This window comes from Actinia tenebrosa, unplaced genomic scaffold (assembly GCF_029948245.1).
Source record: "Actinia tenebrosa isolate PJP-AT-01 unplaced genomic scaffold, QUT_ActTen_1.0 PGA_scaffold13__45_contigs__length_12533684, whole genome shotgun sequence".
Classification (NCBI taxonomy): Eukaryota; Metazoa; Cnidaria; class Anthozoa; order Actiniaria; family Actiniidae; genus Actinia; species Actinia tenebrosa.
In genome coordinates, this window is record NW_028292573.1 from 9072826 (window position 1) to 9094206 (window position 21381).

Below are 21381 nucleotides of genomic sequence, written 5' to 3' on the forward strand. Positions count from 1 at the left end.
ATCTGACTTTCTACAGTCACTTAAAGTGGGCACCTGGAGTACGTTATCAGGATAGTATATTTGATGTCTTGAGGTCTTCCAAATCGGAAGTGGCGCTAAGTATTCGGTGCAAATGAGGGATGGCAACTTGAAACGAATCAAAGGTTTACCAATTTCTCACTCCTCATATTCCGCTATTCTGTCTCTTGATAAATGATCCTTAATATGAACATGTGGTAGAAGGTGACTCAATACTACAAAGAAAATCATTTGATCAAGATTTTAAAAATTATTTGATTAATCTGCAAATTAACTTCAATTGAAGATTGCTATTGACAAATTTAATTCCAAACATAAATGTTCAGAGCAGAAAAACCGGTTAGGACATTCGAACGAAGGTTCATACGATTGTTATGCATGGGGCATCGCCATCTTGTATCTCTCATTGCGATTACAGTGATACTTACTTTTGGATCTATGTCTGTATTTCTTGAAAAATATTTGTCGACCGGCATTAAAACCCTAGCGTTTACACCAGCACATTATTACTAAGAATAAATTTCCAAACAGAAACTAAAGGATTAGAATATGATCACGTGGCAGAGGTTTGTGTCTACGCATGCTCTATTTTGTTGACTGCTGTAATTCAAGACAGCCGAACTAGAAATATTAATTTATCAATTTCCGAAAGAAGGATATCATTTCAAGCCGAGAAGATTTCGAAGAGATTATTTCTAAGGATTTTCAATGAATTTCATGAGCAATAGCTTGTTTTGGTTAACTCTCATGAATCATCTACTCGAGCAGTATTTTCTGCACGAACAATCGAAGATCGATAAGGACAGGGTTTCAAGATGAGCGATAGTATTAAACAAATTCATTCAGCGTGACTCGTTATTCTCTTGCACTTGACAATATATATTCTTATAGCCTATATTTATGTATTTATATTAACTGTTTTGGCTTCAAAGTCTACTCACAAAGGAACATGAGGTACATAGCAATATTTATTTTAAGTAAAATAAATAAATAAATAACTTGCTACGCACCCACCTTGGTTTGATCTTTGCCGTTCGAAGCGTTATGTTCTCCGTTATTTTTTCTTCAAAAAGATGGTGATCCATTAAAAATATCGATAAATTATAAAATTATAAAATGTAAATCAATTATGAGAGAGGTCTGGAGCAAATATTAGCCTGTATTTACGTTTTAAATGAAGCATTTTGATTTTAAAGCGAGCTATGTACAATTTTCGTGCGAATATGTACGTTCATGAAACCTAATTACGTATGCCAAAATCCGGACCGGTACTGGAATTAGAGTTCCAGATTGAGTTGTTCGATGACTTCGATGAGTAAGGTTTGTCTTGATTTTTCTTTCTGAGAAAGTGTTCAAAAATAAATTCTGTATAGTTTTACTGTGCATTGCTGATCGACTCAATTCAAAACGCCCACTTATTTATTTCATCAAAAACATCAAAAGTGTAAATGTCTAACACTACTTCTCTAGATGTGCAACCTTTCCAGCAATATTTCATAACCAGGCCAACCTTTACCAGGTATCCCAGCGCACCCTGAGCCCAGAGTCTTGTTAGCATATAAACTTATTGCCTTTCTTTCTCTCTCACACCTATTTGCTTTTTGATGGACTACTATGGCGATACGGCTACCATCTTTCCAAGGTGCAAAGCAAAACAAAGGTTACAGTAAGATGCAAATGGCTCAAACAAGACTTCGATGGCACACAACAGCCATTCTTTGATATGTAGTGAACCTAGGGGAATGGTTTCCTACAAACATAAGAACTCAAATCTTTACAGATTTTGATCATCCACTTGCCGTCCCCTGCTACTGCGGCACACCTTGGCCAATAAGAGGTAGGACTATCTTCAAACTGAACTGGTGGTACCATGGTTTTGGTGTTGGTCCCATCACTCCACTTGAAGGTGCTGGTATCATTCATGGCATTGAGACCAATCCACAAACCTTGTTGTTTATAATCTGTTTAAAAAAGTAGAGGAGAAAGTCATGTGACTAGTCAAACACGTTTCTGCACTTTAGACGTTTCGTGCCGTGATGCCAAGTCTGAACATACACGGTGCTAATATCTTCTGGTACTCTTATCTAGATACATTTTCTCCCAGCGCATTTAGTACGTAATAGCAAGATCTTCTAGGGATCCTTTGTTTTAAGAGGAACAGTTTAACCGCTAACATTCCTCTTGATAAATAGACTAAATCGGCTAACACAATGTTTTACCCAATTCAAATCTTCTGAGAATAAGATAATTTGTTTATTATATTTCTAAGGCATTGATATGTATATTATAGGTAATATAATAAACAAAGAAAAATATTCCCAAAAGGATTGAATTGGCTAGAACATTGTGTTCTATTCTTCGATTGCACGTCATCGCGGCCATGTTGGTGCCATTTAACAAAAGATTTCTCCTTAGCATCCATCGTTAACTGCACCACAATGGCTGCCATGTTTTTGTCTTTTGGCTCTCTTGGGAATGCTTACAACCCATCAACACAAAGATGTGGAGGTTGTATTCTTTGATTGCACGTTACGTCATCGAGGCCATGTTGGTGTCATTTAAAAAAAGATTTCTCCTTAGCATCCATTGTTAACTGCACCACAATGGCTGCCATGTTTTTGTCTTTTGACTCTCTTGGGAATGTTTGCAGTCCATCAATTCTATTTAGTCTATTGTTTTGTACACGATTCCAACAATTTCCCTTTTTATTCAAATCCAACTAGTAGTCTATCGTTCATATTAAATGCTGTGTTCTGATAGGATGAGTTACCACTAGGTTATAAGTTATTTCCTACTTGTAGCAAAAACCAAAACATTAGATTTATCTTTTAATTCAAAACTCGTTTACATCTAAATATTTGAACGTACCATTAAAAAACCCCTTGATATCTCCAAGATGCATCTGTAGTGTCGGGATCCCTGTGTGTATAGCGAAGTATTATGGTCTAGAGAGACACACATGGCATGATCAAGTTGTGAGAGAGAGTCAGTTAAGCTATGAACAAGAAGCTTTATTAAAAACCTAGTTTGTTATACCGTGTTGGGTATTTAGAACTTTACAATTGGCGACGAGGATGGTAAACATTCAATTGGGATAAAAAAATTTAAAAAAATGGCATCTTCAAGTCTAGAAATTGGTGGATTAAAACCGTTTGATGTACACAGTGACCCGAATAGTTTGGCGCTGGAATGGAAGCGATGGCTTCGAAGTTTTCAACTTTATGCCGATGGAAAAGGGCTGATTATCGCTCCAGATAAAGATGACAACAAGATACAACGTAGGGCTTTACTTCTTCATTCAGCAGGACCGGATGTTCAAGATATTTTTTACGTTTTACCAGATACCGGAGGACCGAAGGATTACGCAAAGGCAGAGAAAGCCCTGAGCGACTACTTTGTGACTCAGGTAAATATTCCTTACGAGCGACACCAGTTTCGGGAAATGTCCCAGAAAGAAGAAGAAACCATCGACCAGTATGTAGTACGATTAAAGCGTAAGGCAGAAGCATGTAACTACGCCGACCAGACCAATGACCAGATCAGAGATCAAATAATTTCAACTTGCCGTTCAAACGAGCTTCGACGCAAACTTCTTGAGAAGGGACAGGCCCTCACTCTGAAGGAATTACAAGATACAGCAAGAACATTTGAGGCCGTAAAACGACAGGCAAGGAATATGTGCAACCCTTCAGACCAAGGCCCAAGCCATGTAAATTGGATTGGTAAGAAACCACTCAAAGGAAGGGGAACAGGACAACAACCATTCAGGTCAAAAGAGAAGAAAGAGGAAGAGAAACCGAGTAAAGGTTCGTGCTACAGATGTGGAAGACAAGGACATTTTGCAAAAGATGTTAACTGTCCAGCCAGAAACAAGGTATGCAATAAATGTAAGCAAACGGGACATTTTGCAAACTGTTGCAAGACCAAGTCAAAGGAAGGTACTTCCAATCAAGGAGGTAAGGGAGTTCGTCAAGTAACTGAGCAGCCAGATTATCCATTTGCAGTCACTACAGCAGACAAGGAGATACCAAAGATTGACATTGTCATTGGGGGAATTCAACTTGAAGCAGTATTATTGGATTCTGGATCTACATGTAATGTTATTGACAGACAAACATGGGAGAAACTCAAGAGTGAAGGAATTGTTTGCAAGGCAAAGAAGTCTGATAGAAAGCTGTTTTCTTATGGTTCAGAAAAACCCCTCAGTACTGTTGGTGAGTTTGAAGCTGAACTTTGTTACAAGGATAAGACAATAACTGTTTGTTTTGTTGTAGTTAAAGAGAAAGCAATTCCAATATTGAGTAGAGAAACTTGTGAAAAGCTGGAAGTCCTAAAGATTGTTATAAATAGTGTTGATGAGCAGTCCTCTATGTTTACTGAGTTCAAGGAGTGCTTTGAGGGAGTTGGAAAACTCAGAGATTTCAAGGCCAAACTCCACATAGATGATAGTGTTAAACCAGTAGCCCAGCGGCAGAGACCAGTACCTTTTGGTGTAAGACTGAAAGTGGAAAAGAAACTCAAGGAACTTGTGGATGCTGATATTATTGAACCAGTTACAGGTCCAACACCATGGGTAAGTCCAGTTGTAGTAGTGCCAAAGAAGGGGGATGACATTAGACTTTGTGTAGACATGAGAAAGGCGAACGAGGCTATTGTAAGGGAACGTCACCCTATACCTTCAGTAGATGAAATTCTATACAACCTAAATGGCAGTAAAGTGTTTAGCAAGCTAGACCTGAAGTGGGGCTTCCATCAAATTGAATTGGACGAGAATTCCAGGGATATCACCACCTTCGTTACACACAAGGGACTGTACCGCTATAAGAGACTTATGTTCGGTATCAGTTCTGCACCAGAATTATACAATCACATAATTAGACAAGTCCTAGTTGGCACTGAAGGTGCTGATAACATTTATGATGACATAATTGTGTATGGGAGCTCAGTTGAAGAACATGACAAAAGGCTACGAGAGACACTGAACTGCATCAGGGACAAGGGGCTGACCCTTAACGGAGAAAAGTGCGAATTCAGGATATCAGAACTTACCTTTATGGGGTATTTGCTTTCTGAAAAAGGAATTGGCCCAACAGAGTCCAGGATTGAAGCAATAGTTAATGCACGAGAGCCACAAGATGCTGAAGAAGTACGCAGCTTCCTAGGATTAGTGAACTTTAGTGCTAGATTTATCCCAGACCTTGCAACGATTGCTGAGCCGCTCCGAAGTCTAACAAAGAAAGGAGTAACCTTCAAGTGGGGTAAAGCTCAACAAGTGGCATTCAATGCTCTTAAAGAGGCCTTAGCTGGCTCAAACACACTAGCATATTTTGATAGAGATGCAGAAGAAACCAAGCTGATCACAGATGCCAGCCCAGTAGGACTTGGGGCTGTACTCACCCAAGTTAAGAGTGGAACAGAGCGTGTTGTAGCTTATGCCAGCCGCAGCCTAACAGATGTAGAACAAAGATACTCGCAAACGGAAAAGGAGGCTCTTGGCATTGTTTGGGGCTGTGAGAGATTCCACATGTATCTCTATGGAGTTGAGTTTACACTCTTGACAGACCACAAACCCCTGGAGATAATCTACTCAGCCAGGACAACAGCAGCACCAGCAAGGATTGAAAGATGGGTTCTCAGGCTCCAGCCTTATAAGTTCACAGTAAGGTATATTCCAGGGAAGCAAAACATTGCTGACACTCTGTCGAGATTGACAAACATTAAGGGACACTGCATTGATAAAGATGCAGAGGAATACATTCGTCACGTTGTTACTATGGCAACACCAGTTGCTATAAGTCTCAAAGAAATCGAGGAAGAGTGTGCATCAGACCCTGAGATGTCACAGTTGAGAAGATGTATACTCACAGGTGAGTGGGACGACGTCCCCTCTCAATACAAAGCAGTAAGATATGAACTGTATACCTTAGTAAGCTTATACTAAGGGGGACGAGGTTAGTAATACCAAAGGATTTGAGAAAGAGAGTCCTCAGTCTTGCACATGAAGGACACCAGGGTGTAGTAAAGACAAAGCAAAGACTCCGTACCAAGGTGTGGTGGGCAGGAATGGACAAGGAGGTTGAAGACAAGTGTAAAGTATGTCAAGGATGCCAACTAGTTGCTCAACCATCCCCACCAGAACCCTTGAAGTCAACACCCTTTCCAAACGAACCTTGGCAGGACCTGGCAGCAGACTTGATGGGTCCTCTCCCTGCAGGTGAATATGTTTTTGTCGTTGTTGACTACTTCAGCAGATATTTTGAAGTGGACATATTGAGGTCTACTACAGCAACGAAGATCATCGAAAGTCTAGATAACATTTTCTGTACTCATGGTCTACCCATGACCTTAAGGACAGACAATGGTCCACAATTCGTGTCGGAACAGTTTACATCATATCTAGCTGAGAATGGGGTAGTCCACAAAACATCAACACCTTTGTGGCCCCAAGCCAACGGTGAGGTAGAGAGACAGAATAGAAGTCTACTTAAAGTACTTAAGATTGCACATGCAGAAGGGAAGAACATGCATTCTGAGCTAAGAAAGTTTCTCATGGCCTACAGGACAACACTTCACAGCAGTACGGGTAGTACACCAGCCAAGCTACTCTTTAATAGGGAAATGAGATCAAAGTTACCAGAGTTAAAAGAAACACTACCAGCCTACAGTGAAGCAAGAGACAAGGACACAGAAAACAAGCAAAAGAGAGCTGATTATGCTGATACCAGAAGAGGAGCTCAAGAAAGCAACATTGTACCAGGTGACACAGTTTTGTTAAAACAAAGAAAAGAGAACAAACTGTCTACAACTTTTGGAAAGATTCCATATGAAGTTACCAGCAAGAGCGGCAGTGAGGTGGTAGTAACCAATCCCGAAAGAGGAAGTTACAGGAGGAATGTCACAGAGATAAAGAGGTTCTTCAAAGATGGTGATAGTGAAGACCCAGTCCACGTTCAGCCTAGTTTTGGGAGCATCGAGACTCAACAGGAAAACTATGGTACAGGGACTAGTGCGGAGACTGTTTTGCAGCCGCAAGGCACTAAACAGGAGGTTCCTAGTACTCCAGCAAGACCCAAGAGAGAGAGAAGATCACCAGAATATTTGAAAGACTACCATTTATATAAGTGACACTTTTCAACTAAAGTCTAGTAGTTCAATCAGACATTTGACATTTTGTTGTTTATTGATATAGTTTAATCTTTTCTAAGGAAGGAGGGATTGTAGTGTCGGGATCCCTGTGTGTATAGCGAAGTATTATGGTCTAGAGAGACACACATGGCATGATCAAGTTGTGAGAGAGAGTCAGTTAAGCTATGAACAAGAAGCTTTATTAAAAGCCTAGTTTGTTATACCGTGTTGGGTATTTAGAACTTTACAGCATCTCTCAAACGACATACAATTTTTTTACTATTAAGCTATTCACTAATGTAGAATCAATACTAAAAATATTGAGTTATGGGTGACAGGTACTTTAAACAACGCAATCATGACTCTCTACTGGAAACTGTTAAAAATCTAATTGAGGAGTCGTTGCGCATGCGTTTGCCTCATCATTTCTCCCCTATACGTTTGGGATTCCTAACTTAAGTATTGTAAATTATCGCTCATTGTACACTGTGACAAAGAAACTCCATGCTCACAATTTCACACTGCATTTGAGTTTGTTTGCCTTTTTCCGACATTAAATAAAATACTCATTCATACTGTCTGTCTGTCTTTTTGTCTTTGCATGTGACTTCAGGAATATAAAATGAAACGGCCGAGGTGAAAACGCAATGGTTGCCCCTAGAAACGTCAACATTTTCCCGTGGAAGCCTGTTGTTCAGACGTTAAAAACAAACCGTTGTCGTGTGTCCTGCCACAAACAAAGGCCGACGAACAAAGTCCACGGTGCACACGCTAATGCAAATAGCAGTAAGCCACACAGGACTAGGTCAATATAAAGTCAAGACCAATTAAAAACAAACACTTACTCATGGCTGCCTGTATCTCCTGATCAGTCATACTGTTATTGAAGACCATTAAATGTCTCACGTGACCATGGAATGCTCCGTTATTATCGACATTAGGTGTAGTCCATCCCGAGACACCAAGGAAGTGGGTTGTCTTGGTCGTAGGTAGGATAGGCACATAATCCTTATTGACCTTCTCTGTCCCCTTTACAATAATCCTGATTTTTCCGTCAGTCTTGTTCCAAGTGACAGCGATGTGGTTCCAAGCGCTCAAGTCAACACTAATCAATCAATTACAACAGGAAAGCTGGTTAGTACCCTAATTTATAAAGAAGGTTCAAAGCCTATGAATAATAATAATAATAATAATAATAATAATAATAATAATAATAATTGAATACAGTTGTAAATCTCTCTACGTATAGGCAATTGACAACTGGCTACTTGAAATTGATTGACATATAAATTATATATATATATATATATATATAATTATATATATAACAAAGTATGTAATGTGGTCTATACTGTTGAAACAGTGCTCGATGCGTAGGGATGCAGAGAATATTGCAACCGAACTCAACATTCAAGACAGAACAGAAAGCATGGCAGAACGACAGGCATTCATAACCTTAAAAGACCACAAAGACAACTTCCAGAACAATCCCACCTGCAGACTTATCAACCCAGCAAAAAGTGAAATTGGCCGTATAAGCAAACAGATCCTCGACAATATTAACACAACTATAAGAAATAAAACTACGCTAAACCAATGGAAAAACTCTTCGTCCGTAATCAACTGGTTCTCCAACATACCCAACAAGCACCAACATACATTCGCTATCTTCGACATTGAAAACTTCTACCCTTCCATCACAGAGAAACTTCTAACAGACGCATTGTCCTTCGCCAAGAAATACTGCACAATCACGGCCAGAGACATTGACATTATTATGCACGCCCACAAATCACTACTATTCAACAACGGCACTCCCTGGATCAAGAAGAAAGGCAATATGTTCGATGTTACCATGGGGAGCTACGATGGCGCGGAAATCTGTGAGCTAGTCGGTCTATTCATCCTCAACAAACTATGCGCTAAATACGGGAAGGACTACATAGGACTATACAGAGACGATGGACTTGCTGTTTTCAAGAATACATCAGGACCACAAGCAGACAGAATCAGAAAGGACATAACGAAACTATTCAAGCACCACGGCCTTAACATCACCATACAGACGAACCTGAAAATAGTTAACTTCCTTGACGTAACCTTTGACCTGGCAAACGAAACGTACTGCCCCTACAGAAAGCCTAACGACCAGCCATTATACATCAACACAAAGTCGAATCATCCGCCCAACATAATCAAACAACTACCAGACGCCATCAACCGTAGAATATCCAACATATCCTGCAACAAGACCGAATTCGACAAAGCCAAACCCATCTATGAACATGCCCTGAATTCCAGCGGATATACCAAAACCCTGACCTACAACAACCATAAACCATCTACACATTCAAAAAGAAACAGACAACGGAACATCATCTGGTACAACCCTCCATACAGCAAGAATGTACAAACCAACGTCGGAAGCATCTTCCTGAAGCTCATACACAAACACTTTCCCAAGCACCACAGATTTCACCGGATCTTCAATAAGAATAATATCAAAGTGAGCTACAGCTGCATGGAAAACATGAAAACCACCATTACCAAACACAACAAGAAAATCTTCAACACCGATACCGATCCCGCCACCACCTCTGAGAAAACATGCAACTGCCGTAAAAAAGATCAATGCCCTCTAAACAACAACTGCCTCTCCTCCAGCATCATCTACAACGCTCATGTCACAACAAACGAGGACACTACTGGGAAAAACTACATTGGCCTGAAAGAAGGAACATTCAAACAACGATACACTCAGCACAAACTATCTCTGCGAAATAGAAAATACGCTAACAGCACCGAACTTTCTAAATACATCTGGGACCTTAAAGATAACAACAAAGACTACAACATAGAATGGACAATCATCACTTCAGCCAGACCATACAGCAACATTTCTAAGAGGTGTGACCTGTGCTTAACAGAAAAGCTACTTATCATCAAAGCAAACAGCGACACTCTTTTAAACAATCGATCCGAATTGATCTCCAAATGCCGACATGAAAACAAGTTCTATCTGATGAACAATAGAAATCCAGGCCTAGCTAATTAACTCCTTTCCGAACAATACTCCTTTTGTAAATAATCATTACACCTCTTGTATATAAATATCACAGTAATAGGAATATGTTTCATTAAAGTCTGTCTGATGAGTGCGTAAGCACGAAACTCGGAGTTACAGTGAACATGTCTCGTCTTTAATCCAATCTTTACTATATAATTATATATATATTTCCCCTGAAGAGTGAAGCAATTCACGAAACAGGCTTGTCGGGAAAAATGTTGTCTTGACTTTTTCTTCTCAAACAAATATTCTGCTCTACTTCTATCGATGTATTGAGCACTATTTTACGGAAAATTGATTCACAGATTTCTTATATAATTATATATATATATATATATATATATATATATATATATATTTGTTTGAGAAGAAAAAGTCAAGACAACATTTTTCCCGACAAGCCTGTTTCGTGAATTGCTTCACTCTTCAGGGGATTTAATGATAAGAATATTCGTTACTATCATATATATAGAAAAAGTATACATAATTAATTAGTGGATGTAGTTTAGCTGTTGCGTAATAATGCTTTGTTTCTGTGGCGGCATGAAGATACAAGTTCGTTGCGCTTATTTAATGATGAGAGTTCCGGTCGATAAATTATTAGAAACTTTTCTTTAAGACAAAGGTTACATCTTTTGCTGGAGCTGTTGTAGGCGGAGCTTGAAGATAGGACGCGCCATAAAATGGAGTAGCTGATATTACCGTTCTTGAGAGTCCAGATGTATTTGCTGAGTTCAGTCGAGTTTTTATGTTGTTCGTGGCGGAATGAGGCGGTGTGGTTTCTGTATCGTGTTTTGAAGTCGTTTTCTGTGAGTCCTATGTATGTTGCGGTAGTGTTGTTGTCCTTTCTTGTGACGGTGGCTTGGTATACAACTGATGATTGGAGGCAGTTGCCATTAAGCGGGCAATTGTTCTTTTGTCGGCAGTTGCATGTTTTCTTGTCCTTTGTGTTGTTTGCGGTGTCGTTGTCGTTAGAGATTATGGCCTCTAGGAAAGTGTTTATCAACTCCATATCAAAAAGCACTTGACGAAAGCGGATACCAGTACATCCTAAACTACGAACCAACCGCGACCACAAAACGCAAAAACAGACAACGAAACGGCATACTCTGGTACAACCCCCCATTTAGCAAAAATGTCAGCACCAATATCGGACAGAGATTCCTTGGCCTAGTTGATAAACACTTTCCTAGAGGCCATAATCTTAGGAAAGTCTTTAATCGTAACACCATCAAGATCAGTTACAGCTGCATGAACAATGCCAAACAAATCATTGACAATCATAACAAGCGCATTTTACATCCACCGAGAGACGACAACGACACCGCAAACAACACAAAGGACAAGAAAACATGCAACTGCCGACAAAAGAACAATTGCCCGCTTAATGGCAACTGCCTCCAATCATCAGTTGTATACCAAGCCACCGTCACAAGAAAGGACAACAACACTACCGCAACATACATAGGACTCACAGAAAACGACTTCAAAACACGATACAGAAACCACACCGCCTCATTCCGCCACGAACAACAAAAAAACTCGACTGAACTCAGCAAATACATCTGGACTCTCAAGAACGGTAATATCAGCTACTCCATTTTATGGCGCGTCCTATCTTCAAGCTCCGCCTACAACAGCTCCAGCAAAAGATGTAACCTTTGTCTTAAAGAAAAGTTTCTAATAATTTATCGACCGGAACTCTCATCATTAAATAAGCGCAACGAACTTGTATCTTCATGCCGCCACAGAAACAAAGCATTATTACGCAACAGCTAAACTGCATCCACTAATTAATTATGTATACTTTTTCTATATATATGATAGTAACGAATATTCTTATCATTAAATCCCCTGAAGAGTGAAGCAATTCACGAAACAGGCTTGTCGGGGAAAATGTTGTCTTGACTTTTTCTTCTCAAACAAATATTCTGCTCTACTTCTATCGATGTATTGAGCACTATTTTACGGAAAATTGATTCACAGATTTCTTATATATATATATATATACTCGATTGCAGAAACGTTGTAGTATACGTTTATACGTTTATACAAATATCTAATGAGATGCATAATGCAAAATAACCATTTTTAACGCTTAAAACCAACTGATTTATAATCTGTAAGATCTAATAATAGACAAGAAAAAAATATTTTGACAGTCATTGAATGAAAGAAACAATAAATAAAGCATATCATTAAATATACTGAATAAATTAGATATATGTATAAATGTATACTACAACGTTTCTGCAATCGAGTATATATATATATATATATATATATATATATATATATATATATATATATATATATATATATAAAAAATCAAAAAAGTCTGGGTTTTCCCAAATCTTATTTTTACAAGAAAATATATAATACGTGGCTCTAATGGCAAGATTCTTTATTTTTTGATTATGTAGTGTTGTTGTTTTTTGTCGACTCCAATGTCATTCATCATGTCTAACTGAACGTAGAACATTCGTCGGACAGGACACTAAGAGAGCTCATCGAGAGGTTTACAAATTTAACGCAATTGAATTTACTGGTCAAATCTTTAATCAAATTCTTGTATTTTTCTCTTTTACGGACTGCATTGTTATTAAGGTTAGACTCAAACCCAACTGTTAGTTCCAGAACATAAAGGCACTTGGACTTTATTAGGAGAAGGAGATCTGGACGAAAAGTAGATGATGGCTAGTAAACACTAGCGTGGACTGCGTCGGTGTTTCTAATAAAACAGTTATCGTAGAATGATAAGTTATACTGTTATACGTACAAGCGGACTCCATGTGCTGAACGAGACTAGCTTTATTCATGGGAACGAGGCTATGACATCATACAACATCTCCCCTTCGAGTTGAATGTGGGTTGCTAGCTAAAGTTAACTAATTATCCTAGTTACAAAGATACGGTTACTACTCGATTACCTGGTGTATAAATCACATTAATATAAACTTGAACAAATGTCTTCCTTGCTATCAAAATATAGACTAGCTCCTAGTAGTAATGCATGTCAGGCTGTTGGTTAGGCTTAACATGTCTGCTAGACCGACGGACGGGAGCTTCATCCGTGGTGGGAGACGTGACAATTGGAGGTAAGTGCACTTGCGGAGGGGTTGATGGATCTTGGCTGGTGGTGGTAGTTGCTGTGCATCCTTCATCTGTCGCGGCTGCGCTCTCTCCGGTGTGGATCAGTGAACTTCGGTTTCGTCTGATTCTGGCGCCAGTATCCGTTAGCAGCTTGTATGACCTCGGGTTGCAGTGTCTCCCTTGCACCTCTCCGTACTTCCGTTGGTCACGGATATAGACTCGGTCTCCTTCTTCGAGGGCTGGGAGAGATACAACTTTGTGGTGCTGGTTGTAGTTCTTGGCATACTTTTCTCTATATGCTTCTTCTTTTCTTTCAACTTTCCTGCGGTCAACTTCGTTGGGTACCAGGGTTTCAGGTATCGCTGGTAATCTTGTCCTAAGCCGCCGCCTCATAAGCAGTTCTGCGGGGGTTAGCCCATTCTGCAGGGGTGCCGTCCGATATGCTAGCAGTCCTAGGTATGGATTGGCGTTCTTTCTGAGTATGTTCTTGGCTGTTTGCACAGCTCTTTCGACCTCACCATTAGCTTGGGGATAGATCGGTGAGGACGTGACGTGCTGGAATCCCCAGTCCTTGGCGAATTCTTTAAACTCCTGGCAGGCATATTGCGGCCCATTGTCCGAGACCACAGTGTCCGGTATGCCATGCGTTGCGAAGAGTTCACACATCACGCGTATTACTGCGCTGGCTGTGACTGTATGGAGCTGCTTGACTTCGAACCATCGGCTGTTGTAGTCTACTACAACAATGTACATTTTCTTGTCAATCTCGAACAAGTCTGTGCCAAGACGTGTCCAAGGCATGCTGGGATATGAAAGTGGTATAAGAGGCTCTTTTCTTTCAGGGCGCAGTCTGGAGCAGATGTGGCACCGGTTTACCATGGCCTCTATCTGTTTGGTGATAAGTGGCCACCAGACTGAGCAACCGGCGCGACCTTGGCATTTAGTGATACCGAGGTGGCCCTCGTGGATAACCTCCAACATTCCCAGCTGGAGTGATTGCGGGATTACGATCCTGCTGTTGTACATGAGCAGTCCTTTCGATACAGTAAGGTGCTGTTTATTCTCCCAGTACGGCTTCAGAAGTGGTTGAGAGGGCATGATGTCGGGCCATCCCTCCTGGCAGTAAGTCTTTATTTGTGTGCAGACTGCATCTCCGTCTTGTGCTGTCTTGATCTCGTTGAGACGTTGCTGAGTAGCTGGGAGAGATCCAATAGTGGCTTCGCTGATTTCCTCCACCTCTTCGATGAGCTGTAGGTCTTTTAGGTCTGGTTCACTGGTTGGCGCTCTTGACAAGGCGTCGGCTGTGCATTGATGTACTCCTTGTACGTACTTTACCTCCGGTGCATATCTTGCCATACGTAGGCGAAAGCGTAGGATTCTTGGAGGTAGCTTGGAAAGATCTGTGCTTGACAGTAGAGGGACGAGTGGTCGGTGGTCTGTTTCCAGGGTGAACTCAGTGCCCAGGACGTAGTCGTTGAACTTCTCGCACGCCCATGTTGCTGCCAGAGCCTCCTTTTCAATGACGGCGTAGCGTTTTTTCGGTGTCATTGAGAGAGCGAGAGGCAAAGGCTATCGGGCGGCGAAGACCAGAGGTGTCAGTTTGTAGCAAGACAGCCCCTAGACCGTCCTGGCACGCATCTGCAGCGACAACACTTTGTTTGCTTGGATCGTAGTGGGCTAACACATCAGGTGAGGTTAGCTTCTGCTTGATCTCTTGGAAGGCCTGTTCTTGTGGTTGATCCCACAGGAATGCATGGTCCTTTCTCAGTAGCTGACGTAGTGGCTCGTTGATCGTCGCCAACTCTGGGACGAACTTGGCTAGTTGGTTGACCATACCGTTGAACCTCTGAAGATCTTTCACGTTTGTAGGCCGTGGAAACTCTCTAATCGCCTTTGTCTTATCTGGATCTGCCTCAACGCCATTCTCTGATATCACGTGGCCCAGGAACTTCATCTTTCGTTTGGAGAACTCACACTTGTCGTTTAGCGTGATGCCTGCTTTTTGTAGTCGGTCTAGGACTTGCCGGACGCGGGCATCATGTACTTCCTGGGTTTGGCCGTGAATGAGGGTATCGTCCATGTGGCAGATGACCCCTTCAAGTCCCTCCAGCACCGAAGACATTGTGCGTTGGAAGACCTCCGGTGCAGAGCTGATCCCAAATGGGAGGCGGTTAAAGCAGTACCTCCCGAAGGGCGTCACAAACGTGGTTAGCAGACGGGACTCTTCTGCTAAAGGGATCTGCCAAAATCCAGAGTTGGCGTCGAGCTTAGAAAACAGTTTGCTGCCTCTAATCTTGGCTAGGTTTTCATCGACACTTGCCATAGGGTGGATTTCCCTCTTGACTGCTTTGTTGAGGTTCGTTAGATCCACGCACACCCTCACGTCTCCGTTCCTTTTAGGGGCAACGACCATGCCGGAACACCAGTCGGTAGGTTCTGTCACAGGTGAGATGACTTTATCTCGTACCATGTTTTCAAGTTTCTCCTTCACTTTTTGTAGGAGAGGATGAGGCACACGCCGGGGTGTGTACAAACAGACAGGAACTGCGTCTTCCTTGAGTGGGATGGTGTAGCTTTCTTTCATCAATCCCAGGCCTTTGAAGAGCTTCGGGTATTCTGCTCTGAAGTCTGGCACCTTTTCGACGTTGTGTACCTCTGGGGCAGGGATGAGCAACTGGAGTGCTTGTATCGCTGATTTTGACAGTAAGTTACTTGATTGGTTTGTCATGACGTACACATTCTCGTTGTGCCTCTTTCCGCCGACTTTTAGAGTTGCATTTGTAATCTGACCTTTGAAAAGGTGAGACAGTTTTACATTTCCTGGGCCTCGGAACTCGCTCTTTATAGGATCGAGACGGAGCCCCTTGATCCAAGGAGTTTGATCGCCAACAACTGTGACCTTTGAGCCACTGTCAAGCTTGAAATCACAGAGTTTTTCGTTGACTTTCACCTCTGAAGACCAGAATTCATCTCTGTTACCGCTAACTTCTCCCATCATGTAGGTGCTTTCAACGTAGTCATCATTTCCTACTTCGTTGACGCGATTTGTTGACAGACAGGCGATGGCGAAGTGACCTTTTTTACTGCACAGGCGACACTTCGCATCTTTGGCTGGACAGTCTTTACGAGAGTGGTCTGTCTTTCGTCCGCACCACCTGCAGTTGCCTGTTGATGGCTGTTGCTTTGGTTTTGGTGTAAACGGCTTCTTACGGTCGGTAGGTTTGCCTCCGTTCTTGGGTCTCTTAGGCTGGTTCGAGGGGCGTCTTCTCTCTGCCGTGTAGTTGACGGTGTCTGGATCTTTTTTAGTCATGACAAGTTTGTGCGTCCTCGATATTTCACACGCACGTAGACTGTCGATGACCTTCGATAGGTTGGGTACAGGTCTTTCCCTCAGGAGACGTTCTCGGCCCCCTTCATCGCTTGTACCAATCACTATTCTATCTCGTATGAGAGAGTCCTTGAGTGTTCCGAACTCACACGAGTTAGCTAGTTGTCTTAGGCGTATCACGAATTCATCAACTGTTTCACCTGGTTTCTGAGAACCGGAGTTAAAGATGAAGCGCTCATAAAGGACATTTCGTTGGGGTATAAAGTGCTTTTTCAGTTCCTCTATGATCTTAGCCGGGTCTTTCTTGTCCTCGGCGGAGAGGCTTGGCAGGGAATTCATGATTCTTTTGCAGTCTCCTCCCATTACAGTGCAGAGTGTAGCTGCAATAATTTCTTTCCCATTAACTTCCTCCATTTTAGACCTGAAGTCGATTGCAATGACGTAATACTCCCACGAGTTTTCAAAGTCCTTCCAATTCTCCGCCACGTCTCCCTTAACAGACATAGCTGATGGAGCAGGAATCTGATATGTAGCCATGATTTACAGATATATATAATATAACTAACAATAATATACTTATATCACAAGAAAATTCACTATTAATTTCTAAAAATAGTTGAGAAATGCTAATATTGTCAGTTTTTTCTATCGTTGGGCTTCCTGTGGCTAGCCCTAGTCCTCGCGCGACTCGCGAGGTAAATTTACTCGGCGATAAAACGTATTTCAAACGTTCAAACACTGTATATAACTAAGTTAAAACTAAAACTAAATTGTTTTAACAGTGAAATTACTACAGTCTATGTTTACTTGTATCCTTCTGGAGGTATATAAGTTCGTCTTGAGTCTTGAGGGCTTGAAAAGCTTGGATGTAAATCTTGGTTGTTCACTTGTCCACTGAAGAATCTTGAGTCCGTCTTGATGGCAAATCGTCTCTTGTGGTCGCCGTTTCCCTTGACTTGAACTTCTTGGATGGGTTGTTCCTTCTCTAGGATGTACCGCCGATTTTTCCAATGTTTAGGAGGACGTAGAGATCGTTTTAAGGTTAGATTTTTGGGTTAAAAACCGCTGCCGCCATGTTATACGTACGAGCGGACGCCATGTGCTGAACGAGACTAGCTTTATTCATGGGAACGAGGCTATGACATCATACAACAATACACCGTAGTGAAAATAGTAACTGACGTTTCGGACGTTAGTCCTTCGTCGGAGTCAATCACCAGTTATAATTGAAGGACTAAGAAAACCATTTACATCAGCATAAAGTGAAGAGCGATGATTAATTACAGGTTTGAGCGAGTTGGCAATAAAGTTAAGAATTGAGTCATGTCTCCAGGTAAAGTGTTCAAGGTAATGGTGACAACCAGCAACAGCATGTACCAACTGAACTCATCACGTTCCATGGTATAGTTTTCAAATCCTCTCTGCACTTTTTGGCATCAAAGTTTTTAAGAGATCTGTACTGGATGTTTTATGACTTGAAATTTGGAGGATCTTACCATTGTGTTTCCTGACAGCACAAATTGGTCGTTGATACGAGAGGCCAATATCAGGGACCTTATATTCCATATAACGTTTAAAGTCTCATTGGTGTAGATGTGATCAATACATGTTTCGGACGGGATGCATGTTGGTATTGTATTTAGTTGCTTGAATCCAAGTGTCAGCATATTTATCTAGAACCTGTGTGTAAGATTTTGTTTTTTAAAAAGATCGACGTTCATATGTTTTGAGTTTCAAGAGGGCAAAACCCTCAAATTTTGCACGGGACTCTACAAATTTTAATAGCTTATTCAAAAAAAACTCCTAAAACCTAGGTTAAATCATTTTTTCATTAAATACTGAGCTCGTGGTTCCGCTTGAGTTAGGATCATTTGCTGACGCAAATCCATGTTCGATAAAAGAACCACAGAAAAGGGACCTCCATTTGCTAAATTCAAGATATATTGACACAACTAGAATCGATTTGTAGCGAAAGGCTTTGGAGGTCTTGCAAAAATAGCTTCAATAACTATTTCGGTTTGACTTGCCAAAGATCAAAGTATTGAACAGTCCTAACACTGAGGTACCACGTTTAAAACAAGTATTGCACAAACACCAGTCTGTGTTTAGTGAAGTACTTGAGACTTGAAAGGGAATAAGCACTCCAAGCAACACAATTTCTTACAATTGTAGATATAATTTCAGAACTAAATGTTTTTTTTTTAAACCACGTGGAGGACAGGGGTTTGTTTGAAGTTAGTATTTGTGCCACAAAGTGCCATTTACCGTAGAAAAGTATCACACCTAGAGCAGATGGGGTCCTAAAAGCACCTAAACTAGATAGTACCCTGGGTGAAAGAACATACCTAACATCGACAGTCATCACATCAATACCACGACCCTTCTGCTTAAATACTACTGAGTTTAGTTTCAACAAGAACAACTATAACGAACAAATTCACAGAACCGCCATGGGACAATATCCGTTGTAGTTGCAAATCTTGTCATGGAGGGGCTAGAATTTGAATCGCCAAAAACATGTGTTAACCCTGCACGAGTTTACCGCCGCTACAAACCAAACCTGATTTTGTAGATGGTAACCTCGTGAGTTTCAGGGTTTTCATATTTACAAATTAACTATTGCTTGGGTCGAGTTTGGCCCTTTTATGCCTGGTGGAAAAATAAAATAAAATAAAATGAAATCAAATCAAATCAAATCAAATAAAACAAAATAAAACAAAACAAAATAAAATAAAACAAAATAAAATGAAATAAAACAAAATAAAATGAAATAAAACAAAATAAAAGGAAATAAAACAAAATAAAAGGAAATAAAACAAAATAAAAGGAAATAAAACAAAATGAAAGGAAATGAAATGAAATGAAAGGAAATGAAATGAAATGAAAGGGAAGGAAAGGAAATGAAATGAAATGAAGGAAATGAAAGGAAAGGAAAGGAAAGGAAAGGAAAGGAAAGGAAAGGAAAGGAAAGGAAAGGAAAGGAAAGGAAAGGAAAGGAAAGGAAAGGAAAGGAAAGGAAAGGAAAGGAAAGGAAAGGAAAGGAAATGAAAGGAAATGAAATGAAATGAAATGAAATGAAATGAAATATATATATACTTACTCTGCCCGAGCGGAATGCATTGAACTTCCGTCCTCTTTCCTTACAGTTATAGTAATTCTACTTTGAGCCCTAGACAAACGTAAGTAAAACCTCGGTTGACTTGGCGTCCAATCACCGTATACATCTTCCCATTGTACTATACTCTGGTTGCTAGGCTTGAACCACAACATGAACGTGTATCCCTCGGGATTCATCAGGACTACCGGGACTTCTGCGTAGCCTTTGAACCCAGGAAGGTAAAGTGCTTTTTCTCCATCGACCACTTCGTAACTTGGGGAAGGGGTTCCCTTCAGCCTATAGGACAATAAAAATGGCTTAGTTCACAGCCTGCTATAGCGTTCACATTTTGTGGTCCAAGTGAAAACCTAATGGCTCTTACGCCTAATTTCAAAACCTGTGTAGTGCTATCTATGACATTAATATATACAGATAGTTATTTGTCTGTCTGTTGTTAGTTCGTTACTTACACGACGTCTCCATCGGTTCCATCAAGTGCCCAGTATTTCAACAAGCCTGGTAAATCATTCCCTGGTAGTGCTGGAAAACAAAAGTTTTGAATCATAGCATATTTCATTTCACAAATCATGATGTAATGGCAAGTCATTCATTCGTTTGGTTAATGAGAGGCTTTGCATCATCACGCGAGGTAGTGATGACAGTTGATAACAAGAATTGAAACTGGTTTACATGAAAATCTGGTAGGTTGGTCAGTCAATTGGTTGGTAGGTTGGACAGTCAGTTGGTTGGTAGGTTGGACAGTCAGTTGGTTGGTAGGTTGGACAGTCAGTTGGTTGGTAGGTTGGACAATCAGTTGGTTATTAGGTTGGACAGTCAGTTGGTTGGTAGGTTGGACAGTCAGTTGGTTGGTAGGTTGGACAGTCGGTTGGTAAATTGGACAGTCGGTTGGTAAATTGGACAGTCGGTTGGTTAGTATCCTGGATAATAGGTTAGTAAATGAGTTAATCGGTCGGTCACTTGATTGGGTGGTAAGTTTTCAAAAATTCACATACCTATGTTATTGCCTTCTGACGTCATACTTTTCAAAAACATATCAATAATAAAGAGATTTTCATAATTTGTTTTTATAGAAGCCAGATCAGCTCCTTGGGACTGACAGTGGGCTCGTGCATCGATCCAGGTTTTGTTTTCATGGATTATCTTCACAGCAGCATCATTAATGCGATACCATCCGCCACCCAAATCTAAATGCACAAAGACAACGTCACACGTCACCAAAATACTTGGCATGCGCAAGCACAATCGACCGCTGGCCATTTTATAGCTAGGTGCATATGATGCTTTGCAAAGTACGATATTTCGGTTTCCGAATTTTAAATCTTTGTCATAAAAATGGCTCTTTGTTTGGGGTTTCCTATAGCAAAAGATTTCCTGTCCAATATACATTTATAAATGATATATCTTGCCAATAGGTTATTTTGTTTATCGAAGCATTATTAATTTATAAAATTAAAATTTAAACATTCAATTGCTTTTTTTCGTTCCACCTTGTCATTGAGAAACTTTGGCCGCCTTTTTACAAAGGCCTTCATGATTTCTGTCGTATCGATGAACGTGATTGGTCATTATTCTCTGTTACACATGCGAGAATCTGGAGTCTTATATTGATATGTTTCCATGGTTTCCTGCTAA

At 40.7% G+C, this 21381-nt stretch overlaps 1 protein-coding gene across 1 annotated transcript; it reads right to left on the reverse strand.

Moving 5' to 3' along the window:
• Nucleotides 1-1038: 1038 nt before the first annotated feature.
• On the reverse strand, nt 1039-21044 carry LOC116302152 (uncharacterized). Its single transcript, XM_089029290.1, has 5 exons — nt 20742-21044; nt 20199-20268; nt 19732-20025; nt 7989-8248; nt 1039-1979 (listed from the first exon to the last, which is right to left on the reverse strand). Exons 1-5 carry the CDS (start codon nt 21004-21006, stop codon nt 1753-1755), a joined length of 1116 nt encoding a protein of 371 aa, XP_088885416.1. The 5' UTR covers nt 21007-21044; the 3' UTR covers nt 1039-1752.
• Nucleotides 21045-21381: the final 337 nt, after the last annotated feature.

Coding starts and splice junctions, on each gene's coding strand:
- LOC116302152 (XM_089029290.1), bottom strand. CDS start 21,006: ATGGCCAGCGGTCGATTGTGCTTGCGCATGCCAAGTATTTTGGTGACG. Junction 20,269..20,741: donor GTCAGAAGGCAATAACATAG/GTATGTGAATTT, acceptor TTTGTTTTCCAG/CACTACCAGGGAATGATTTA. Junction 8,249..19,731: donor ATGCATTCCGCTCGGGCAGA/GTAAGTATATAT, acceptor TTGATTGATTAG/TGTTGACTTGAGCGCTTGGA.